The following is a 22,567-nucleotide window of genomic DNA, read 5'->3' as shown; positions in this document are numbered from 1 at the left end:
TATATGTTCATTTGTGCTTAATAACAAGTCGAAGAAAATGAGTATCAATTTTTTTTTAATTACACAGGGTTATAGTTACAAACAACAGTTTTCGTTTTTATTCATAAATATGTACATTTTTACTGTATTAAATAGTTAATAATTAATGTATACCTTAGCCACAGCAAAGCGGACGGGTTTCTCTAGTACATACATACGTATATTATAAACTAAGCGAAGGTATCTGAATTATAAATTATGTACTTGTAATACGATGTACATATTATGATGATGTTGCCTCATATAAAGCCAGTGAGTTGAATCATTCCAAAAGTAAAAAAAATTTACACCGATTCCTATGAAGCCCTTATGCCCACATATACCATAGTAGTTTTCAGCATAACGTTTGTATTGGGATGTGAAAATATGAGTAGTTGTTGGAAAGTCACGTTTTCAACATGTTGAGTTAATATAACCCTAGTATTAGCAAGAAATGTTTAATTAGGACACGTCCCCTCCTACTGTAATACCTTACACAAAGCTACAGTTTTGTTGCCTAGTTACAGCACTTTATAGTTTTTTGATTAACGGCATTTTGGCTCCGAACAGCAACACGGTTTCTCCGTTTTGCGAGAAAGAGCATCAAGACGGGATAATCGTCATTAATTCACAGCTGGCTGACATTGATTGAAAACTATCATATTTGGTATGTATATGATGCCTGGGAGTTGCAAAACTTGGAAAAAGGGTGTATTTTAAATCAATCTAACATTTTGTGTTTGACAAACGTAAAAACCAAAAAGAAAGCTTTTCCAAATTTTAGGACGCAGTAGTAGGATACAAAATTACTGGAATATCTAGTCTTATATATAAAAATAAGTTGGGATTTTATCGGTTCGCTACAGCTGACTAAACCGTTGCATGAGATAAAACTGGCCTAAACCACTTTGAAGGGAATCCATTGAGGATGATTGACCAGGGATGGGCATATTAGCCCTCAGTGGCATTTTGCCCGTGCGGGCACGAGTGCACATTTTGAGGGCTAGGTGAGGGGATCATCGCGGGCAAACATGAAGAGGGAAGTGAGTGCAGCGTATTTTACCACTACATATTTATAAATGAGAGCAACGTATTTTCTCACACCATGTTTACAAATGAGAGCGCACGTATATATGGGAAGTTGCACTGTGGGTAATAATTATAAAATTGCCTAACAATTTTAAATTTCTTTGTAACTACTATAAATTTATAAAATGTAAGACAAATAACAAAAAGTATAATAAATATTTGATTTTAGTAATCATTTTTTTTAATATGTCTTTATATCAGCATTTAATTTTGTTTATTTGAAATAATAAATTATATGTTTGGTTTAATCTCATTTGCTATAGCTAGACGCATTATTGTACCAAAATTTAAATCAGATAACCTACTTCTTATTTTATATATAATTTTCGAAGCAAAAAGTTTCAAACCAGGTAATTTCTTTAAACTTCCTTATAAAAAGTAATTTTAGTAATAACTTCAATTTATGAACCACTGTTTCTTCAAACACATATGACCAAATGAATCTTATGAGAGCGCAATGTAAATAATTACCCAACAACCCTTCTACCACCCGCCAATCGTAGAATTTCCAACGACATTAGGTTTTCCGCAGGGTTGCCAGGCTCGATATACTGTAGTAATTATAAAAATTGTCTTCAATATATTTGAAATTTTCTTAAAATAACTCAAATTCAGAATCGAATGCTATTATTTACAAATATATAAACTAATTTTAATAGTTTGATTTCAGTTTTGATATTATATATTATGAAAAATTATTATTGAAAACTTAGATGTGTACAAAACTACATATGCGTATTGAATAATGGCAACATTGTTCGAATGAAAACGAGAACAAAACGCTTGCCGCTCGTAGCGAAATGAGAAGATGTTTATGCCATTAGCGTTTGTATTCTATTTGTGTGCTTAGCCACTCTCAATTAATAATGCCATACCGCGCAAATATATTTTTATTTGATGATTTCTTATATTTTTGAAAATATGTGTTCCCTTTCTATAGCGCATATTATTATTTTAATACATTTCCAGAGGAAACTTAGATTTTTAAAATTTAACAAAACAATTATAGAAAAAAACCTCAATTCTTTGAATATTTTGATAAAACAACCAAACTGAAAATATCACAAATCATATATTTATATAAGCATTTTCATTAAATGGAACTGCAATATGTTTAAACACAATATGTACAATATAATGGTCATAAGTATCCTTTTTTAAACATATATGCAGGTATGCATTAGGGGTAGTCTATTTTTGTAACACCTACTTTACATGCCATAACACGATGAGGAATAGTAAACAAATGATAACTGCGTTTTTAGTTTTTCGATTTATTTCAAAAACTTCACGCAGAATTTAAATTGAAAAAATTCATATGTTATATGCGAAGAAGAAGAAGACAAATTTTGATTTAGAAGCAATAAGACTAATTTAATTACAAGACAAATACATTTTTATAGTAAATATACGTTTTAGTTCATTATTTAATTCATTTTGATATTATTTGAGATAAACTTAAGATTTAAACTATATTCAGATTTACAAAAAGGGTAAATTTCCTGAATAACTTTGATGGCTCTTTCAGCGCAAATATTAGATCTTTTTAAATTCAGAATGGCAGAATCTTCCTTTACCCAGTGTTTAAGAAAACACTTATGCGCAGTTTCAAATTGCTTGACGGATTTTTCCAATATTTCAAAATCATTGTTATGAAAACGGTGATCCGAGAACCAAGCATCATATCATGCGCTGCATATGAATTGGCAAATTGGCAAAAGTTGTATTCTGTGTTCCGGTATTAGTATGAACGTTAAAATCGCTAATATAGCTCTAGAATTCCATCGAGCGTTGCTGAGCGCTGGTAAAACTCTAAATTTTATGTATGGGAACGTGTTGTTTACTTCATAATATTTAAAATATTGCCCTAGTTCATATAAAAATTGCATGTCATCACGCCATTTAATAGACCTTAAGATCAACTTTTCTTCGTTTTGTTTGTAGTTTTGTTTTAGGTTTTCGTAGTTCATAATCAATTCGGTAAATATGTCATAACTGATGTTTGGCGATGTCGACTTTCCACCTAGTACTTCATTCATCACATGCTTCAAAATTAAATCTAATACATGATGTTGGCATCCAATATACTGCGGTGGGGACAAATGTTTTTCCTGAAAACAATTCTGCAGTAAACGAACAACTCCACTTTTAACCCCTGTATTAACGTTTGTTGTGTCACTAACAATCATTTTAATGGAATTCCAAAGGTTAAATTTATCCAATACATTCCTTATTCCTTAAAAAAGTTATAGAAAGTTAATTAATGCTCTAAAAATATATTATTAAATAGAAACCTTCAAAAATTGACAAACTTTTCCCGTTTTCAAGAACCATTGCCGCTATTCTTACTTCCTTAGCTTCATTTGTTAACACCACGGCCTGCACTTCTTTCTTCCATTGTTACCATTGTCACTGCTGCTTTTGTTGAACACTTCCCATTCCTTTTTCTTTGAAGAGGAGCTTTATATTCATCAACAGGTGGAGAATGTGATTGCTCGACAGATTCAGCTGATGATGTTGAAGTGTTGAGCGCCACTTTATTTAAACACGAGGTGCTGTGAACCTTTTCTCTTAAAAGCGCAGCTTTGGAGGGATGCACACAAACTGCTTTAGCTGTCGTGTACCCAACTTCTCCATTTGTAGTTGTTTGGAGTTCATACAACTTTTTGTCCTCAGTTCCTAGCCAGACACCTTTTAAATAAATAATTTGTTGAACGCCATTGTAACATTTCTGCCATCCGGGAATTTTAAAAATGTTGAATAATCCTTTTGTTATCTTCCGTTGTGCAGCTATACGTGTTATGCTCGGAATGTTTAGTTTCGACCACAAGGCAATCATTTCGTTTGAAATAATCTGGCATCTTTTCTTTTTCAATTTCTCCGTTTTTGCTAATTCATTATACCTTCCTATAATCACGGTCTGTTTTGGAATCTTACACAATTCACTCAAGGGGTTTTCAATGTTATTGATTTCTCTTCTCTTATTCTTAGATTTTTCAAATGTTATTAAATTGTTTTCCCATTGTTTTGAATTTTTTAAAACTTCAGCACCACTTTTTTTAAAAGACATTGTTAATTAAAAAAGACACTTTCACTCCAGCCGCCACGCACTGAATGAGAGACCGACAGCTAAATAAAGGCAACTGGCGCGACGCTTATACGAAGTTTCAATCATTCATAAAGCATTTACTCAAATTTACCGTTATCTATTTTTGTCATATGCAAAAATACGACGAATAACGGTAGAAGAGCAAAACAAAACAGACACAAAGAAAAGAACATAATCTCATATGGTGTTTTTTCTTGTCATATGTATGAAATTTTCATACGAAATTTCAATTTAAATTCTGCGTGAAGTTTTTGAAATAAATCGAAAAACTAAAAACGCAGTTATCATTTTTTTACTATTCCTCATCGTGTTATGCCATGTAAATTTTTTTTTTCAAAAAATGCAAAAAGTTATACCCCTAGTATGCATATGTACGTATAAAAGCCCACAACTTGATAAAAGTTTTCCCAATTGTAACTAAAATGAATTTTTACAACTGGCATCACCACCATTGACTGATCTATCACATGTACAGTGGTGTGAACAAAATAGGAACAACCATAAGGTGTTGTGAAGTTTTAAAATATGCTGTTTTCTTATTAAATAAAATTGTTTTTAGATACAAGTATGACATATATATATTTTTTCCTAACAGTGATTAGAATTTCCAGCATCCAAAGGTAAATTAAAACAGATATTAATGCGAATCTCTAAAACGTGCAAATTATGTTTACCTCTTTTTGTTCACACAACTGTACAATTCCGATATGAAGTAAACTTCCACTCTTAAATTTGTGTACAATGTCAGTATTGTCGCAACCACTCTGCGATGAACATCAAGTTACGGAGGAATGTAATTGATTTTTTTCGCAACTTTTCTCAACTTGTTATGCCCTTCTCTCCGTAAACTGATATTCCCCTCATCTAGCCCCCGTGCGCACTTTACTAACTTTGCGGACTAAAAATGTGCCCATCCCTGGTCTTGACAATGAAGACGAAGTCGTGAAATATCCAGTGGAATTTCTAAATTCTTTGGAGAGGCTTGGGATACCGCCGCATCATTTGCGTCTCAAAGCTGGATCTGTCATTATTATGTTTCGCAATCTTCATGCGCCTAAACCGGGTAGCAGAACCCTACTGATCAGGAATAAAGGGAAGTCCAACTTATTCCAGTGTGAGAGCGCTTCAAAATAAGCGTTTTTTATAACATTTTCCATTATGGCCAGATTGGACAAAATACTAATTTTTGGACATTTAAATTAAAACACCCAACATTTAGTAAGAATAAAAATTACTATTTAGTGGTTATTTAATACATAGAGAATCTATTTAAATCTTTGTATGGCATGTTAAAACAACTGGTTTTGACTTTTCAATGCCCAATAAAAGGTTTTAAACTTTTTAGCTCTTAATCAAGAAATGTTTTAATAAATTCCCATTGAAAATAATACTATGATGCTTGACATTACAAAATGTTTCATCAAATACATTTAGATTTCATAAATTTATTTTTATTGTTTTACATTTTTTGTAAGTGCAACAAATCTCTCCGTTTACATATTTTTTTGGTAAGATTTCAATCTGGCCATCGCTCGTTTCCAATTGCTAAACGTCAAAACCTACTGAACTCGATTAGCTGTCAAAGTTCAGTAGGTTTTGACGTTTAGTAATTGCTCACTCACTTCCAGTGAGAGAGGAGTTGGACATCTCTTTATCTCTGCTACTGATTGTGACGCAGCTATCGAATACAAACGATCCAACGTTCCAACGATTTGCCATTTCAGTTCAAACGTATTTAGCAGACCCAAGCAATCGGAGGACTTAGACCTTTCTAGCACTCCATCAACTTCGAAATCAAGACCTTCATATGAAAGGGCACCTTCAGGTTCGATTCGTTTCGATGGTATTCAACATTGGCCTGAGTATACACCTGTAAAACGTATATGTAAAGTACCAGGATGCAAAGGATATTCCAGATACTTGTGTGCAAAATGTAACGTTCATCTCTGCATTCCAAACGGGACCAGAAATTGCTTTAGATTATACCATGAAAGATTTATTTCTATATTTGAATTAGTTTTATTATATTTCTTTTTTTCAGAGAACTATACAGATGAAGACATACTCTTGAACCAGAAATTGACAATGAATTCCTATTTTTTATAGTTTTAGTTACAATAAACTCTTATTTTTTATAGTTTTATAGTTTTTATAGCTTGTGTTTAAGTTTAAAAAAAATGCTTTTAATCCAATAAAAACAACAATTTTAAAACTGAATTAAAAACTTATATATTATATTTTTTTTTTTCGTTAAATAGATTCTATGCCATATGGCATAGTGTCCAAAATCCACTTTTGCAAACAAAATGTTAAAAAATTAGTTTTGATTATTCATAAGGTAGGCTTAAGTATATAAAAAAGCTAAAAATTAGATTTTAAAACCAAAAACAAAAAAGAAGCGCCGTGCGCCACTTTGAACTGTCGCCAATGCCAGCAATCCATCAACTACATCATTCCGGAACGCTAATAAATCCATTTGATCTTTCTTTCTTATGTTATTACTTTCGCAATCATTGCGATATTCTAACCAAGAGTTGCATACTGCTAAGTCCAGAAAATGGTCGAAAACTCTAAGGGTCCACTTTTTTGTCCGAATAGAAATTCGATACAAAGATAGCAAAAAGTCCATCTTGTCGACTCCTCCCATGTATTTATTATGCACAAGGCTGGTATTTCAGTAGCACCAGCCCAGTACATTTGTAATCGAGGATATCCGATTGTTCCAATAATGATGTCCAATCCCATTAATGTCAAGATCTCTTGATTTGTTGCCTGAACAATAGTGTCAATAAAATCATATGGAAAGTACTTTAGAAAATATGAAACAGGAGTTTTTGCATCTTGCATTGGATAACTTTCTGAAAATCCTGAGATTGGAGTATTCCATTCTGCCTTTGCCCATCTATATGAAATAATTTTTTTGAATGGTGGATCCGAGGCATCTTCTAAATCTATTAAATCATCTCCTACATCCAAATTTTTCTCAAATTGATCAGAATTCCCATCCGGATTAGTTAACTCTTCGATCAAGAAGGCATTGTTATTTCTATCATTTAAAGTTTGCAATAGTGACTCCAAAACACCATTTTCTTCTTCTTCCTCATCATCAAAATCAGATATATCTGAGTTATCAAAACTAATTAAAATATTTTCTATTTCTTCGGTGTTTAGTTTATTAGGCATTGTCAACACGTCTAGTCAGTATGAACTTATACAACAGAGTAAAAAATTTCCTTTGGGAAAAATCTTTGCCATATGGCATAGTATGAAATAAAAAAAATCAGGAAGCTCTATTGAACTATATTTCGGATCTAATTTTTTTCTAAAATACTAAAGCAATGTTTATCTACTAAATTAATTTCAAAAATCTAACAAATTTACAATTTTATTTAACAAAATATATAAAAGTATAACATGTTCTTTTTTTGCAAATTGTGAATCTCACGAGGAACGCTTGTTCTCTGAAACATAACAATGTGTAGGGTCCATCAATCAATTTTTTTTTTAAATTTATTTAAAGATAACACTTCAAAGAAAAATACAAAATTAATAAAAAAAAGTGTACCCACACACATTATGACCTAAAATGGGCTTCAAGAAGTGGCTATGCCATATGGCATAGAATCACCGAAAGGGTTAATATTGACAATAACAGTATATAATATTTTCTTGGTTATATTCATTGAATAGATTTCATATTTTTAATAAAAACAAACGTAAAAAAGCGTTTGTGTTAAATTTAACTGTCCTTACTTTACATATGACACAGCAAAATTTAAATTTTTTTCTATGAAAAATCCTTAAGCTCTGCTAAACACGAAGGAAAAAATGTAGTGAAACATTGCCATATAGAGTCTAACTTGCCATTGTCGTCCTTAGCAAAAAACTTTTACAAAACGGAAAACGGGAAACATTGTTTTCAATAAAACAATAAACAGAATTTACAAAAAATGCCATATTTTGCTGATTGTTGGGTATCGACTTAGTACGAAATTTGCCAATTGGGTAGGCAAGGTATAACCCAGTAAAAATAGAAGTGAGCGAATAAAAATTTTTATATTAAGTTCAGTTGAATACGAGTATACTTATTGGCTGTTTCTTTAAAATGCACAAAAAATCTAAAACTCAATTAATGTGAGCAGAGAGAGCGAAACGGACATAATATTTTGATATCAGAGACTCGCGATGAGTATTAGAGAGTAGAGGCTCAGAAAAATTAAGACGCACAAAAGAAAAAGTTAAGCAGCTTTCAGTCGCCACACGGAACCTTAAAAAGTTAAGTGCTTCTTAATTTTTTTCTATTTCTAATGTCATTTTAACTTCTGACATATCGATTGTGTTTATGTACAGGGTGGCGCAAAATTAATCCTCTTATTAGAAGAGGCTATAAATTTTCCAATTGACCATTAATGTCAGTTCTCTTTTGACATTTGTGGAGTAAACACATGCGAAGTACACGTAAATAAACAATGGTCGCGCAAGTCGCGGGCTTATGTACACTGCTCCAGAACGCGGGTTATTTGTGACTATTTATTTGACCAATACGAGGTATGACAATTAAGTAATGAGACTGATTCCATAAAAACCGTAAATTTGAAAATTATTCTACAACTCTGCCATCCCTTTCAAAATAGTCCTTTGGGCAGCTATACAGCGATTCCAGCGCGTTTTCCATGCTTCGTAACATTTCTGGAACGTTTCAACTGGGATGTCCGCGAGTACCCTCGTCACAGCCGCCTGGATGTCCGTAATCGACTCAAAATGGGTTCCTTTGACCACCGATTTTGTTTTAGGAAACAAAAAAAAGTCACAGGGTTACATGTCGGGCGAATAAGGCGGCTGTTGCAACACGGCGATCCCTTTAGAGGCCAAATACTGGGAAACGCTGAAGGCGATGTGGCACGGCGCGTTGCCGTGATGAAGGATCCAGTTACGAGCGATGTCTGGGCACACCCTGTTGACTCGTTTTCGCAATCTTTCGAATACTTGGTAATAGTAGACTTGATTCACAGTTTTCCCCGGTGGAACGAATTCTTTGTGAACGATTCCACGGCTATCAATAATCATCGTTTTCACCTTCGACTTGCTCATGCGAGCTTTTTCGGGCGGGGGGCGCGCGGAGACAACCATTGTGAAACTGGGTTTCCGTACAAAGTCCAGACGGTGCATCAGCTGTTAGCTGCTGACCGCCAATCGCGTCTAACATACACTTAAGCCATCCTTAATTACCACCAAGAGGAAGATGATTTTTCATTAAAAATAATCATGAGTGATGAGGCCCGTTTCCATCTTACCGGGTACATAAATAACCAAAACTTACGCTTCTGGGGCACTGAAAATCCGCGTGTAATCCACGAAGAGCCATTACATCTTGCTGTTTTTGCTGGAGGAGTCATCCGACCTTTTTTCTTCGAAGACGTCGTGGGCCAAACGGTTACTGTGAGTGGTGAGCGCTGCAGAGCAATGATCAACGAGTTGTTTTTGCCGCAACTTGATGAATTTGGATTGGAAAAACATGTGGTTCTAACAGGACGATGCAATGGCACACACTGCACGTGCCACAACGAATATGCTGAAGGATGCATTTTCCGGGCCCCTAATCTCTCGTTTTGGCGATTTGCACTGGCCAGTAACATCGCCTTATTTGACCGCTCCAGACGTCTTTTTGTTGGGCTTTTTGAAGTCGCGGGCTTATGTCAACAAGCCTCAGACTCTTGAAGCTCTTAAAAGCAATATCAGTCAAGAATGTGAGGACCTATCGCCAGAAGTTCTGGCCAAAGTGATGGAAAATGCCATAAAAAGGGCATCAACTGTGGCGGCAGCCATTTACATGGTATCATAATCTCGACTAGATGTAAAAATTTAAAAGACCAAATAAAAATAGTCTGCAAGCAGAATCAACATTTTTCATTTGTTAAATTACAGCCAAAAACATCGGAAGATTACTTTTGCGCCATTTTTCATAGTGCTGAACAAAGGTATGCAAAAAACAAAAATAACATAATGTATAAAATAATATTGTTACAAAAGTAGTATTAAGTTGTATTTGTATTGCTATATGCATCCCTTATTATGAACAATAGCTGTAGGTATATGGAATAGCATTTGTCTTGTTGTAGACATCTGGCGCCGCGGCTGTCTGCTTGTCCAAACAATAGACATCTGGCGCCGCAGCTGTCTGCTTGTCTACGTAAACAATTGCTGAGTCTGGCGCCGCGGCTGTCTGCTTGTCTAAACAATAGCTGCATTTGGCGCCGTATAGCATTATGTTCTTATAATTTCCAGACGCAATATTCTAGAAGGACACGACGGCATCAGCGAGGAGTGCGTGGCTATATAAGCCGTGGCAGCGCCAACGTAATGAACCAGTGCTAAGAGTAAACTGATATAGTGTAGACGAGTTGTAAAATAAAGACATTTTGTTGAAGTGAATTAAACGGCTTTTGGTTTCATTTGTCAATCCAGAGATACGAACCTAGTAAAGTAAAACTAGCAAGGAGTAAATTCGTAACAATTGGTGTCAGAAGTGGGATTGTCAAATAATCCAAATTCAAGATGGTTAAATTCGGAGAATTGAGAATTCAGCAATTAAAAAAGGAACTGGAGGAGCGTAATTTGCCGATAAGCGGGCAAAAGGAGGATCTGCAGGCACGATTACGTGAAGCAATGGAAGCGGATGGAATTAATGTGGACAAGTTCGAATTTGATGGGCCAGACACTTCTGCAAAGGTAGAAGAAAAAGTAGAAGAACAACGAACATCATCAACATGCTGTTAGTGGCTATTAAGCAAATAGCAGAAAATGCAGTGCAAAAAGAAAATCGTCTGGCACAGCAAATAGCAGATAATGCAGTGCAAATAGAAAATCGTCTGGCAAAGCAAATAGCCGAGAATGCAGTGCAAACAGAAAATCGTCTGGCACAGCAAATAGCTGAAAATACATCGCAGTTAAAGTCTTGCCTTACACAACAAATGACTGAAAATAATACGCAGTTAGAAAAGCGTTTGGTACAACAGATTACAGAAAATAATACACAAGTGCAAGAGAAATTTTCAAAATTTGAAGACGAATTAAGCACAATAAAAAATGACGAAGAAAATTTAAGATCAGAATTTCTTCAACTGAGTAATCGTATGCGAGAACTGCAACTGCATGGCCCTGCACCATCAACAAATAATCCAAGATTGAAGGCACCCACATTCGATGGAAGTATTCCATTTCAAATTTTCAAACTTCAGTTTGAAAAGACAGCAATGGCCAATAACTGGAATGCAGCGGACAAAGTAGCGTACTTGTTTGTATCATTGAAAGAACCTGCGGCAGAAATCCTTCAGACTATTCCAGACTGTGAACGGGACAACTATGAGGCATTGATGAGTGCGATAGAAAGACGATATGGTAGTGAGCACCGGAAACAAATATACCAGATCGAACTGCAAAATAGGGGTCAGAAGATGAACGAGTCATTGCAAGAGTTCGCAATTGAAATAGAACGGCTGGCTATTTGGCAAATGCAGATGCACCTGTGGATTACATTGAGAGGGTAAAAATTCAAATTTCATAAATGGAATTCGTAATGTGGACACCAAACGCGCCACATATGCATTGCCAAAAAGAACGTTTGCTGAAACGGTTTCGCACGCCCTCACACAGGAAACAGCTTCTCTACTAAGTAAACCAGCACACAAAGTACAAAGGGTTGAAATGGAACAACCAGCGCTGATGGAAGAAATATTGAAGACTCTGAAGACAATTTCTGCACAACGAGTAAATACAACAGGCAGATGTTTCAACTGTGGAAAAGCGGGTCACTTTGCCTGAAATTGCAATATAAAGGTAAACCCATCAAAACGGAAACAACCAACAGAACACCGAAAGGGGATTCACCAAAAAAATGCGGATGCATTATCACGCCGCCCTTGTCCACTGGAATGTAAACATTGCTCCATATCAGAAGGAAAAGAAGGTATAATCGACGTGCGATTACTGAATATAGAACCTGAAGATGATTGGACTCCTCACCGCATCAGAATCAATCAGCTGGAGGACCCTGATCTTGCAAAGCTGACAATAGCCAAAGAAAATGGGGTACGACCACCAAAGGAACAAATAAGTAATGAGAGTCCAACTGCAAAAGCATATTGGGCCCAATGGAACAGCATAAACCTCGTTAATGGATACATTCATCGTACCTGGGAAAGCGAAGATGGCAAACAGTCTCGTCTGCTGATCATAGTACCGAAGTCCATGATCCCGAAAGTATTGAAAGAATATCACAAAGGACCTAGTGGAGGGCACCTTGGAATTACAAAAACTATAGAGAAGATTAAACAACGGTTCTACTGGATCGGTTGTCGAGATTCCATAGCAGAATGGATAAGTAATTGCGTAGAGTGCATGGCAGCTAAAGGTTCTAAAGCCAAAAGTCGCGGTAGGCTACAACAGTACAAAGTGGGATAACCATTTGAACGAGTCGCAATGGATGTTGCAGGTCCGTTCCCAACCAGTACGGACGGAAACAAATATCTACTGGTTGTCATGGACTATTTCAGTAAATAGCCAGAAGTATATGCCTTACCAAACCAAGAAGCGAAGACAGTAGCCGAAGCGTTTGTAGAAAATTGGATAACAAGGTTCGGAGTGCCCGTCAAATTACACTCAGATCAAGGCAGTAAATTTGGAATCTTTCGTTTTCCAAGAAGTCTGTACATTATTGGGCATCCGCAAGACACGGACAACAGCGTTACATCCACAATCAGATGGAATGGTGGAGAGATTCAACCGAACGCTCGAAGAACATCTACGGAAAATCGTTGATAAAGATCAACGGAATTGGGACAAGTGCATCCAGATGTTCCTGCTGGCGTATCGTTCAGCGAAGCACGAGACAACTGGTTACACGCCAGCAAAGATTATTTTTGGATCTGATCTGCGACTCCCTGCTGATCTTAAGTTTGGAACGAATCCTACAGCTGTAAGAAATGATGGAGATGATTGTTCTGCCTTAAAGGAAGAAATGAATGAATTGCATCTAATGGTAAGACAGCATACGCATCTGATGAGCAATAAGATGAAGGACCGGTTCGATTAAGCGGCAAATTCAAAAGGTTTTGAAGAAGGTGATCTGGTCCTGTTGTACAATCCACTTCGAAAGAAAGGCTTGTCCCCGAAACTGCAGACAGCCTGGGAAGGACCCTATATGGTGATGAAACGACTTAATGACGTTGTATACCGCATACACAGAAATGGAAAAACACGATGTAAAATGAAAGTAGTACATTTGGAGAGGCTCGCCCCATTTGGTTCAAGAGGATTTGTGCCTAATCGGGACGATTAGGCTTTAGTGGAGGGTAGTGTTACAAAAGTAGTATTAAGTTGTATTTGTATTGCTATATGCATCACTTATTGTAGCTGTAGGTACATATATGGAATAGCATTTGTCTTGTTGTAGACATCTGGCGCCGCGGCTGTCTGCTTGTCGAAACAATAGACATCTGGCGCCGCAGCTGTCTGCTTGTCTACGTAAACAATTGCTGAGTCTGGCGCCGCGGCTGTCTGCTTGTCTAAACAATAGCTGCATTTGGCGCCGTATAGCATTATGTTCTTATAATTTCCAGACGCAATATTCTAGAAGGGCACGTCGGCATCAGCGAGGAGTGCGTGGCTATATAAGCCGTGGCAGCGCAAACGTAATGAACCAGTGCTAAGAGTAAACTGATACAGTGTAGACGATTTGTAAAATAAAGAGATTTTGTTGAAGTGAATTAAACGGCTTTTAGTTTCATTTGTCAATCCAGATATACGAACCTAGTAAAGTAAAACTAGCAAGGAGTAAATTCGTAACAATATTATATTTGCATAATCAGGGTAAATCGTACGCTGAAATTGGTGAAATGATGGACAGAAGCCGATATACCATACGGAGTATTATTCAACGTTTTAGAGGTACTGCGTCTTTACAAAGCGAAAAATGAACAATCAGGCCCAAGGCTTTAAGTGATCGCGAACGTAGTCAAGTAATCAAGAAGGTAAAAAAGAATCCCAGAATATCAGCCACACAAATTGCTGCGGAAGTTAATGAAGAGATAGGAAAAGATATTCATCCAATAACGGTCCGGAGGACACTGCATGAAGTCAATTACAGTTCTCGCGTAGTTAGACGTAAGCCTCTTATTTCGAAAGCGTGCCAAAGGAAGTGTTTAGCTTATGCGAAGGATGACCTAAGCAAGCCGAGGGACTTTTGGGACAGTGTACACTTCTCAGATGAGAGTAACTTCAATATATTTCGATCTGATCGGCAAACTGTGTGGAGAAAGCCGAACACCGAACTGCAAAAAAAGAACCTTGCTGCTACTGTAAAACATGGAAGTGGAGGAGTAATTGTGTGGGGTTGTATATCCGCTGCAGGTGTCGGTGAGCTGGAATTCATAGACGGCATTATGGACAAATGCCGATAAATTGAAATTGCCAGAGTCATTCACATTTCAACACGATAATGACCCGAAGCAAAGGGCTTATGATGTACGCATGTGGCTGGCACATCACATAAAACATACATTACCGCATCCCCCTCAATCGCCCGATCTTAAATAGATACAACACAATAGGAGATTTGTGGGAAGAACTAAATAGGCGCGTTAAGAAACGAGCAATATCAACAAAAGCTGAGTTGAAGGTGGCACTAATGGAGGAATGGCAGAATAATGGCGCAGAAACGACACAAAATTTGGTTTCATCAATGCCAAACCGGCTGGAGGCAGTCATCAAGCAAAAGGGCTTGGCCACAAAATATTAATTTTATATATAGTTTACTACTTTGTTATTATTTGTTTTATACTTTTATGAAGTGTGCCAATACTTTTGTTTCGCTATAATTTGCACTTTTGTTCTTTTTATAATTACTATTAAATAAATATAAGAGATAATTAAATGAATTAAAGGAAATATAATTGATAATTACTCGTCCTAATTAAGAATTTTTTTTTTTGGTATTCAAAACTTATTTTATAAGTGGTAAAAAACAGTGCTAAAGGCAAAGTATCTTACTGTGCCAATACTTTTGTTCATCACTGTATGTAGTCTTAGAATCTATGTTTGCAGTAACTTATGACTGAAAAAAACAGTCGTACTAGTTTTGTTTGATCACATCAATGACAGCCGCGCGTAAACAAAAAATTTATCAGTCGCCGAAAAATTTATGATTTCAAAAAAAAAAATTATTTGTGTAGCATTGTCAGGTGCATGTGACGAAATTAAGAGGAAAACTTTCATAAGACATAATACGTGGTGGAAAATCAGATGTACAAGTGGCTCTTAAGTCAACGAGAAAGACACTGTCCAATAAGTGGTCCCATTTTGAAAGCTAAGGCAAAGCATCTTTTTGGACAAATTTATCCAAATAGAACTCCAAATAATTTTAAAGCAAGTCAAATTCAAGCGTCAGTGTGAAATACGCATTCTTAAAGTCTGTGGTGAAGTTTTATCAACCAAACCAACAAAGTTGTGGGAATGTAGGCCAATTAAAAAACCCAGAAAAATATGAGCTGGACAGAGACATTTTTTTTAATTTGCTTCAAAGTAATGAGTTTGCCTTATAACTCTGTGGCTGCTGAACTGGATTTTTTTAGATTTAAGGGGAATTGTGAGTCGAAAATGGACTTCTTTTGAAAATTAGTTCTGAACTGAAAAGTCAACAATAAGCTTTATATTATTTTTTTTAGAGTTGATTGTTAATCATAATACAGCAAAAATAAAAACTCATTTATTATGACTTTCAGTTTTCGTTCCATGAGCAAACTGTTGTGAAATAAATTTAAATTAAAAAAAATTATGCTTTTGCAAAAAAATACTTGAGTGTCTTAACTAAAATGTCTATATTTTTAATAAAAAAACCAGAAAAACAGATCTGAATTAGATACACAACTTTACTTATTATTTGTTTTTCAAATGAAAATTTTTAAAACAACGGTTGTGCTTTTGATACTTTTTTTGCTTGGCAATATATACTTAATTTTTTTAGCTAGCGGCAACACTTGTCACTAATGATTAGAGCGTGGATGAGAATAGAACAAATAAATTATGTGCGTGCGTGTGTTTTGTTCTTGTGCCGTTTTTGCATTTTCCTTATATTTTTGCATTCGTATTAATCATTGCTATGGCGATACTAAAGCCAATTTTTGCATTATCAAAACACATAAGCCTATGTTTGCAGCAAATAGACTGTGATTTGAGCAGCTGCGTTGCTTATGCAAATAATTTGTATGCTGAAATTAGTGAAATGCGTAAGGATTCTGAACAATCGTTTAAACTAATTTTTGAATCAGTTAAAACAATAGCCGCAGAATTAGATTTAGAAATCAAAATTCCGCGTTTGGCGAAACGGCAAACTAATCGCCACAATTATGAAGGCGAACCGGAAGAATATTACCGCAGATCAATTTATATACCGTTTATAGATCATTTTTTGGACCAAATCAATGAACGATTTTTAAAACATCAAGAGCTGCTTTCCAAAATTGAAAACATTTTTCCAAATAAATGCATAAATCTTGACGTTATTGAGATGCAGGAGACTCTTCGTGTTTTAGAAAAGCAATGGTCCGCTGATGTAGAAGATCCCGATGATTTCGTTGCTGAATTTAGAATGTGGAAAAGGTAAAAAATCTTTTCTTCAGATTATATTTTCTAACTAAAATTTTGAATATATTTTCAGGAACTGGTTAAATCAAAGAAAGAGATCCAAAACTTTTTTAGACGCGTTGAATTGTTGCAATGCAAAAATTTTCAAAACAGTGCATCGTTTTTTAAAGATTGGAGCAACAATCCCTATATCTGTCGCTTCAAGTGAACGCTCGTTTTCCTCACTTCGCAGGCTTAAAACATATTTAAGAAATAAAACTGGAGAAGCAAGCCTGAACGGAATGGCTCTCTTGAATATCCACAGAGATATGGACATGACGGAGGAAGAGATTTTAAAGGTTATGGCCTAAAATAAAAGAAGATTAAACTTCAATTTGTGAATAAAATAATCAAACATCGTCTTTTTACCTAAAACAAGAAGAAGTCGCACGATAGGGAGTCGCCTTGTCTAAAACCTCGTTTGGTATCGAACGACTCAGAGAGGTCCTTCCCTATCTTGACGGAGCTTCTGGTGTTGCACAATGTCAGTTTACACAGTTGTATTAGTTTTGCGGGGATACCACATTCAGAAATCGCGGCATAAAGGCAGCTCCTTTTCGTACTGTCGAAAGCAGCTTTGAACTCGGGCCTTTTCTAAAATTTGGCGCATGGTGAATATCTGATCGGTTGCTAATTTGCCAGGTCTAAAGCCACACTGATAAGGTCCACTCAGTTTGTTGACGGTGGGCTTTAATCTTTCACACAATACGCTCGATAGAATCTTATACGCGATGTTGAGGAGGATTATCCCATGGCAGTTGGTACAGATTGTGGGGTCTCCTTTTTTGTGGATTCGGCAGAGCACACTTAATTTCCAATCGTTGGGCATGCTTACGTCCCACCATATTTTACAAAGAAGCTGATGCATGCTCCTTATCAATTATTCGCCGCTATGTTTGAATAGCTCAGCATCCTGTAGAACTGTTCCCTACATAATTTTAGTATGCTCCGGTCTTGAAACCTTCTGTAAGCCGCCGCATTTTTTCGTAGAATTTTCGAACATTACCCCTGTCGGCCAGCTTGTCAAACTCTTCATACTCACGCATTCCGGTTTCTTTCTTTTTCTGTCTACAAATGCGTCTCGCTTCCTTCTTCAACTCTCGGTATCTATCCCATCCCGCACGTGTTGTGGTCGATACTTGCGAGGTAGTCAATCTGTTTCCTCTCCGTTGCGGAGTTTGAAATGCCGTCCCAAAGTTCCCTTATACCGAGTTGTTGACGAGTGCTCTCAGAAAGCAGGAGTGCAAGTCGAGTAGAAAATCGTTTGGCTATCTGTTGTGATTGCAGCTTCTTGATGTCGAACATTCCTTGTGTTTGTTGGCATGCGTTTTTTGCTGCACAGAGGCGGGTGGGAATCTTGACTGCAACAAGATAGTGGTCCGAGTCGATGTTAGGACCTCGGAGTGCACGCATATCTAAAACACTGGACACGTGTCTTCCGTCTATCACAACATGATCAATCTGGTTGGTGGTTTTTCGACCCGGAGACAGCTAGGTAGCTTGATGAGTTTTCTTGTGCTGGAATCTAGGCCTACAGATAACCATATTTCGGGTCTCGGCGAAGTCGATCAGCCTCAACCCATTTGGGGATGTTTCATCGTGGAGGCTGAATTTACACATCGTCGTTCTCTTCCGTCGAGGCGTGGGTGCATATCGGCGATATTTTGAAAAACTTCGCTTTGATGTGGATTTTGGCTAGACGTTCATCCTCCGGGGTGAATGACAGTACTCGGCGACGGAGTCTTTTTCGTACCACAAATCCTACTCCAAGTTTGCGCTCCTTTATATGGGCACTGTAATAAATGCCTCAAGGACCTACTTGTCTCAGTCCTTGTCCCGTCCATCGCATTTCTCGGACGGCGGCAGCCTTCACTCTAACGAGGACATCAACCAGCTGGGCAACGGCACCTTCCCTCTTAAAGGGACCGGACATTCCAGGTGCATGCCCTTAAATCGTAGTCCTTCATTTGCCAAGGTCGTCATCAAGAAGAATCGTTTTTGGCCATTCACAAGTGAATGGCGATCAGAGAACTTTCCTCACTTGCGTGAATTTCTATACATGACTCCATCTCTCAAAACACACCTTTTTAAACTGGCGGGTATGATTCCGGTCGAACTACACAACCGATTTGCTTAATTTTTTTCTAAATGTTCACAAAATGCCTGGATATCGTTTTTACTAGATTCATAATTTATTGACAATGTTATGACAAAATTTATGTAAAAAACATGGGGAAAATTAAAAAAAAACGTTAATTACTTTTTTAGTTATCAACATTTTTTCATGATTTTTGTAGGGGCGATAACTATTCACGTACTTTTTAAGAATAAATTGGGTTTTTGTGTTTCAGATGCAAACATGAAAAATCGCATCTCATTTATCCAGCCATTTCTCCGACAATGCCATCAAAAAATTCCGAAAAAATTACTTTGTGCACTCCTCGATATACCTCATGATATGTGAAAAAAGTTCTATTGTAAAATAAAAAAATCAATGAAAAAAATGTCAAAAAAACGGGACAGATTATCCTACTGATCCCTTAAAAAATAAATATGTACTGTTTAAACACACATATAATCCCTTGTATGTTTCATATCACGGAAGATTTAATATTTAAGGAATACATCAATATGACATCGTATTGGTAACCAGATTAGGTAAAGCATCGACCAGCTATTGAATAATATTCCAAAACCTCACAATTCTTCATTGTCATTCGTCATGTTCAAATTGTAACATGTAACTATTATACATATGCCCAATTATTTATCAATTTTTTTAGAATAATTTTCTAGAAACAAATGCATGTGGCGACATTTACTAATTATTTATTTATTTTTACACATATTGACCTTATGAACCATACACTGCAATACACTTGATCTCCTTTTTGCACGGTTATCTGGGGCAGGAAATTACTAGTACAAAAAACAATCGTGAAAAAATTAAATTTTCATATAAAACTCCCTATTGGAACCAATTTTATAAATAATCCGTGCAAAAAAAGAAAAACGTGTAAAAAAATCTCATTTTACTTGCAAATCTATCTATCTTATATGGTATTATATACTTATGTATGTACATATGTATTACTGTTAAAAGGAACAAACAAAAAATGTTCTAGGAATGGTAAAATAACAATAATAAGTTTGAAATTTAAATCCAAGTTGACGGAATTTTCTAGTTCCCTCGCTAGTTTCAAACTCGTATTACGATAACGTGTTCTAAAATGAACCTGTATTTACATATGGAATTTAGAATTTATTGCAAAAAGAGTACATAATTAAAATGAAAAACACAGTAAAATGAAAGCTCAGTAAGTAATTTCGTTTGATAACGACTGTTGATTTTATTGAATTCTTTCGCAGCCTACTTAATACTTCACCATTATAAAAAGTAAGATTTTTTGTAAAACAAATTTCTTAAATTTTTTGGACTAGTTTTTGTTCACTGCTCTTTCGAAGATGAAAGATTGAAAACAGCATTTTCGGCATCTTTCACTGTTTTACTATCAAAAGAGTAAAAATGCAGTTTGAACAACGCAAAAATTATGTTATGTGTATGCAGAAGATGTGTTGACTGAAAGCCAATGCCAAAATTGGTTTGTAAAATTTCGTTCCAACAATTTCGATCTTGAAGATGTACCACAAATCGAGAGATTGCTGAAAGATTAAATTTGTCTAACGCCACCATTCACAAGCGCCTGAAACTTATTGGATTAACTTGGAAGCATATTATTGGGAACGAAGTCTCATTAACGACTTGTGATTTGCCTATCAAAAAGAAAGAAGTGATCCATGATTCGTTGGAACAATACGGTCTATAGATGTGAAACATTCATAATTTAATTTGTTCTTATCTTGTTGACTTAATTGAAGTTCATTTTCGGTATATAAATACATTATTTACTAAATTAAAGCGAACATACAAAAACTGTCAATAACGGACTTTACTAAAAATACGAGAAAAATTTTTCATATTAAATTCAAGACATCCAAAACCCATTAAACTATCCATAGATATACTCTTTACTATTTATACTTAACAATTATGTACATATGTATGTAGGCGTGTATATTTTCAGGTATGTTGATGTAATTTGCGGGAGTGATTACACAATGTTTGGTGGACGCCAAGTATCAAATTTTCTTCATTATTTTGTGTATGAACTCAATTGTTTGTAATGCGATATATTGAAGTATCTTCTTACCGGAAATGGGGTTACAATATGCGGCGTTTAAATTTAAATTAAAAATACATCTACGCTCATAGGTATTTATTGCAGTATTTATTTTCTAACATATAGTAGATATTATTAGCGCGAAAAGACAATATTAAATTATTTATGCAGCTGTAATTATTAAACACTTGTTAGCAGTCACTATTGTTATTATAGTAATTTGATTTTTTTATTAAGCTCTTCATTGTGTACACCCCGACGAAAGTATGCTCAGTTTAAATCTAACACATTTGCTGACCAGAAACTATTACCATGCCGCACTGTTAGCTATTTAGCGTATCAAACTGCACTATAGCTTCGTGTCACATAACTTCGAGTCCCCTACTTCAACAGTTTTGGAAAAAGGTGTAAGAAAAATAAAGTTCGTAAGCGGTTCCGCAAGCGCACATTTAATAAAGCTTAAATCAAATTTCTCCATCCCCATTCCACCTCGCCAATAATAGCATAGCACACTACGATCAGCCACAACGTAACGCCACCGATGACCAAACGTGTGCAACGTAAAAAAAAAAACATGTAATGCTAATAAAAGTAAAATTGGTTTCGAAAAAAGTGGAAAAGGCCTCACAACACATGTACCAATATTTTTAGCTGAATATCGGCAACGATCAGTAATATCAGTGAGTATCGGCTAAAATCCGAAACATGAATATATTGGTCAACGAACAACATAGACCAAACCAACAGTAAACACATATTTGTATGTATGCATATTCATAAGTACATGTGGAAATGTAAAATGGAAATAAGTATGTACATACATACATATGTGATGTATGTGTGCATACTTGCATACTAATATTTGTACATGAAACGTTGATGGTTGTTCGAACGGTAAGTCAACATTTAGAAGTCAATTGTTGTGGAAATACTATTATTTTGAAATGTATACATATGTATGCTTAACGCAGTATACATATCAAATAAAATAAATATATGCATATGTATATATGTATACCATATATAAAAAAACATTTACACTAATTGTAAAATGCGTAATATAAACATTAAAAGCAAGAAAAAACGTTAACTTCGGTTGGACCGTAGCTAGAATACCCTTCACAAGTCACAAACCTTTTTAAACTCAAAATTATTTCGTTTGGTCAATTTGCTGACAGCTATAGGTTATAGTGATCTCATCTGGACAATTTGTTCGGATATTATTGCATTGTTTGGATAATAACATGTGCTAAATTCGTGGTGATATTTTGCTAAATAAAAATATTTTCCATACAAAAACTTGATTCCGATCTTCATATGACAGCTATGTATGTGCTATAGTGGTCTGACATCGGCAGTTCCCACAAAAGAGCAGCTTCTTGGGGTAAAAAAGGCATGTGCAAAATTTCAGATCGAAAAACTGAGGGACTATTTCGCGTATATACAATTCAACTCAGCTCATCACGCTGATCGTTTATATATAATATAAACT

General features: G+C 35.7%; 3 protein-coding genes across 6 annotated transcripts in view; 2 read left to right on the top strand and 1 right to left on the bottom strand.

Moving 5' to 3' along the window:
• The window catches only part of LOC125779230 (uncharacterized), a 101,649-nt gene that overhangs the window by 44,870 nt on the left and 34,212 nt on the right, over positions 1 to 22,567 (top strand). The window lies entirely within an intron of this gene.
• Positions 1 to 22,567, bottom strand: part of LOC105224714 (fatty acyl-CoA reductase wat) — an 86,273-nt gene that overhangs the window by 38,410 nt on the left and 25,296 nt on the right. The window contains exon 1 of one of the 4 annotated variants that reach the window (XM_049459868.1): positions 21,106 to 21,661. The exons of 1 other annotated variant lie outside the window; for it this stretch is intronic. The gene's annotated coding sequence lies outside the window, so the exon portion shown is untranslated. Of the gene's footprint in view, positions 1 to 20,951; positions 20,974 to 21,105; positions 21,662 to 22,567 lie in introns of those variants that run through there. 2 more of the 4 variants (XM_049459865.1, XM_049459867.1) reach the window with 2 other exon arrangements.
• On the top strand, positions 16,409 to 17,205 carry LOC125779677 (52 kDa repressor of the inhibitor of the protein kinase-like). Its single transcript, XM_049460951.1, has 2 exons — positions 16,409 to 16,870; positions 16,929 to 17,205. The coding sequence occupies exons 1-2, from the start codon at positions 16,494 to 16,496 to the stop codon at positions 17,203 to 17,205; spliced, it is 654 nt and encodes a 217-aa protein (XP_049316908.1). The 5' UTR covers positions 16,409 to 16,493.

The sequence above is a fragment of the Bactrocera dorsalis genome, chromosome 6 (genome assembly GCF_023373825.1).
Source record: "Bactrocera dorsalis isolate Fly_Bdor chromosome 6, ASM2337382v1, whole genome shotgun sequence".
NCBI lineage: Eukaryota > Metazoa > Arthropoda > Insecta > Diptera > Tephritidae > Bactrocera > Bactrocera dorsalis.
Note: the sequence above shows the minus strand (reverse complement) of the source record. Positions and strands in the feature narration are given on the sequence as shown.

Excerpts from the sequence above, each read along its gene's own strand:
- LOC125779677 (XM_049460951.1), top strand. The coding sequence starts at position 16,494 with ATGCGTAAGGATTCTGAACAATCGTTTAAACTAATTTTTGAATCAGTT. Across the intron at positions 16,871-16,928 it reads GAATTTAGAATGTGGAAAAG|GAACTGGTTAAATCAAAGAA; the intron begins GTAAAAAATCTT and ends ATATATTTTCAG.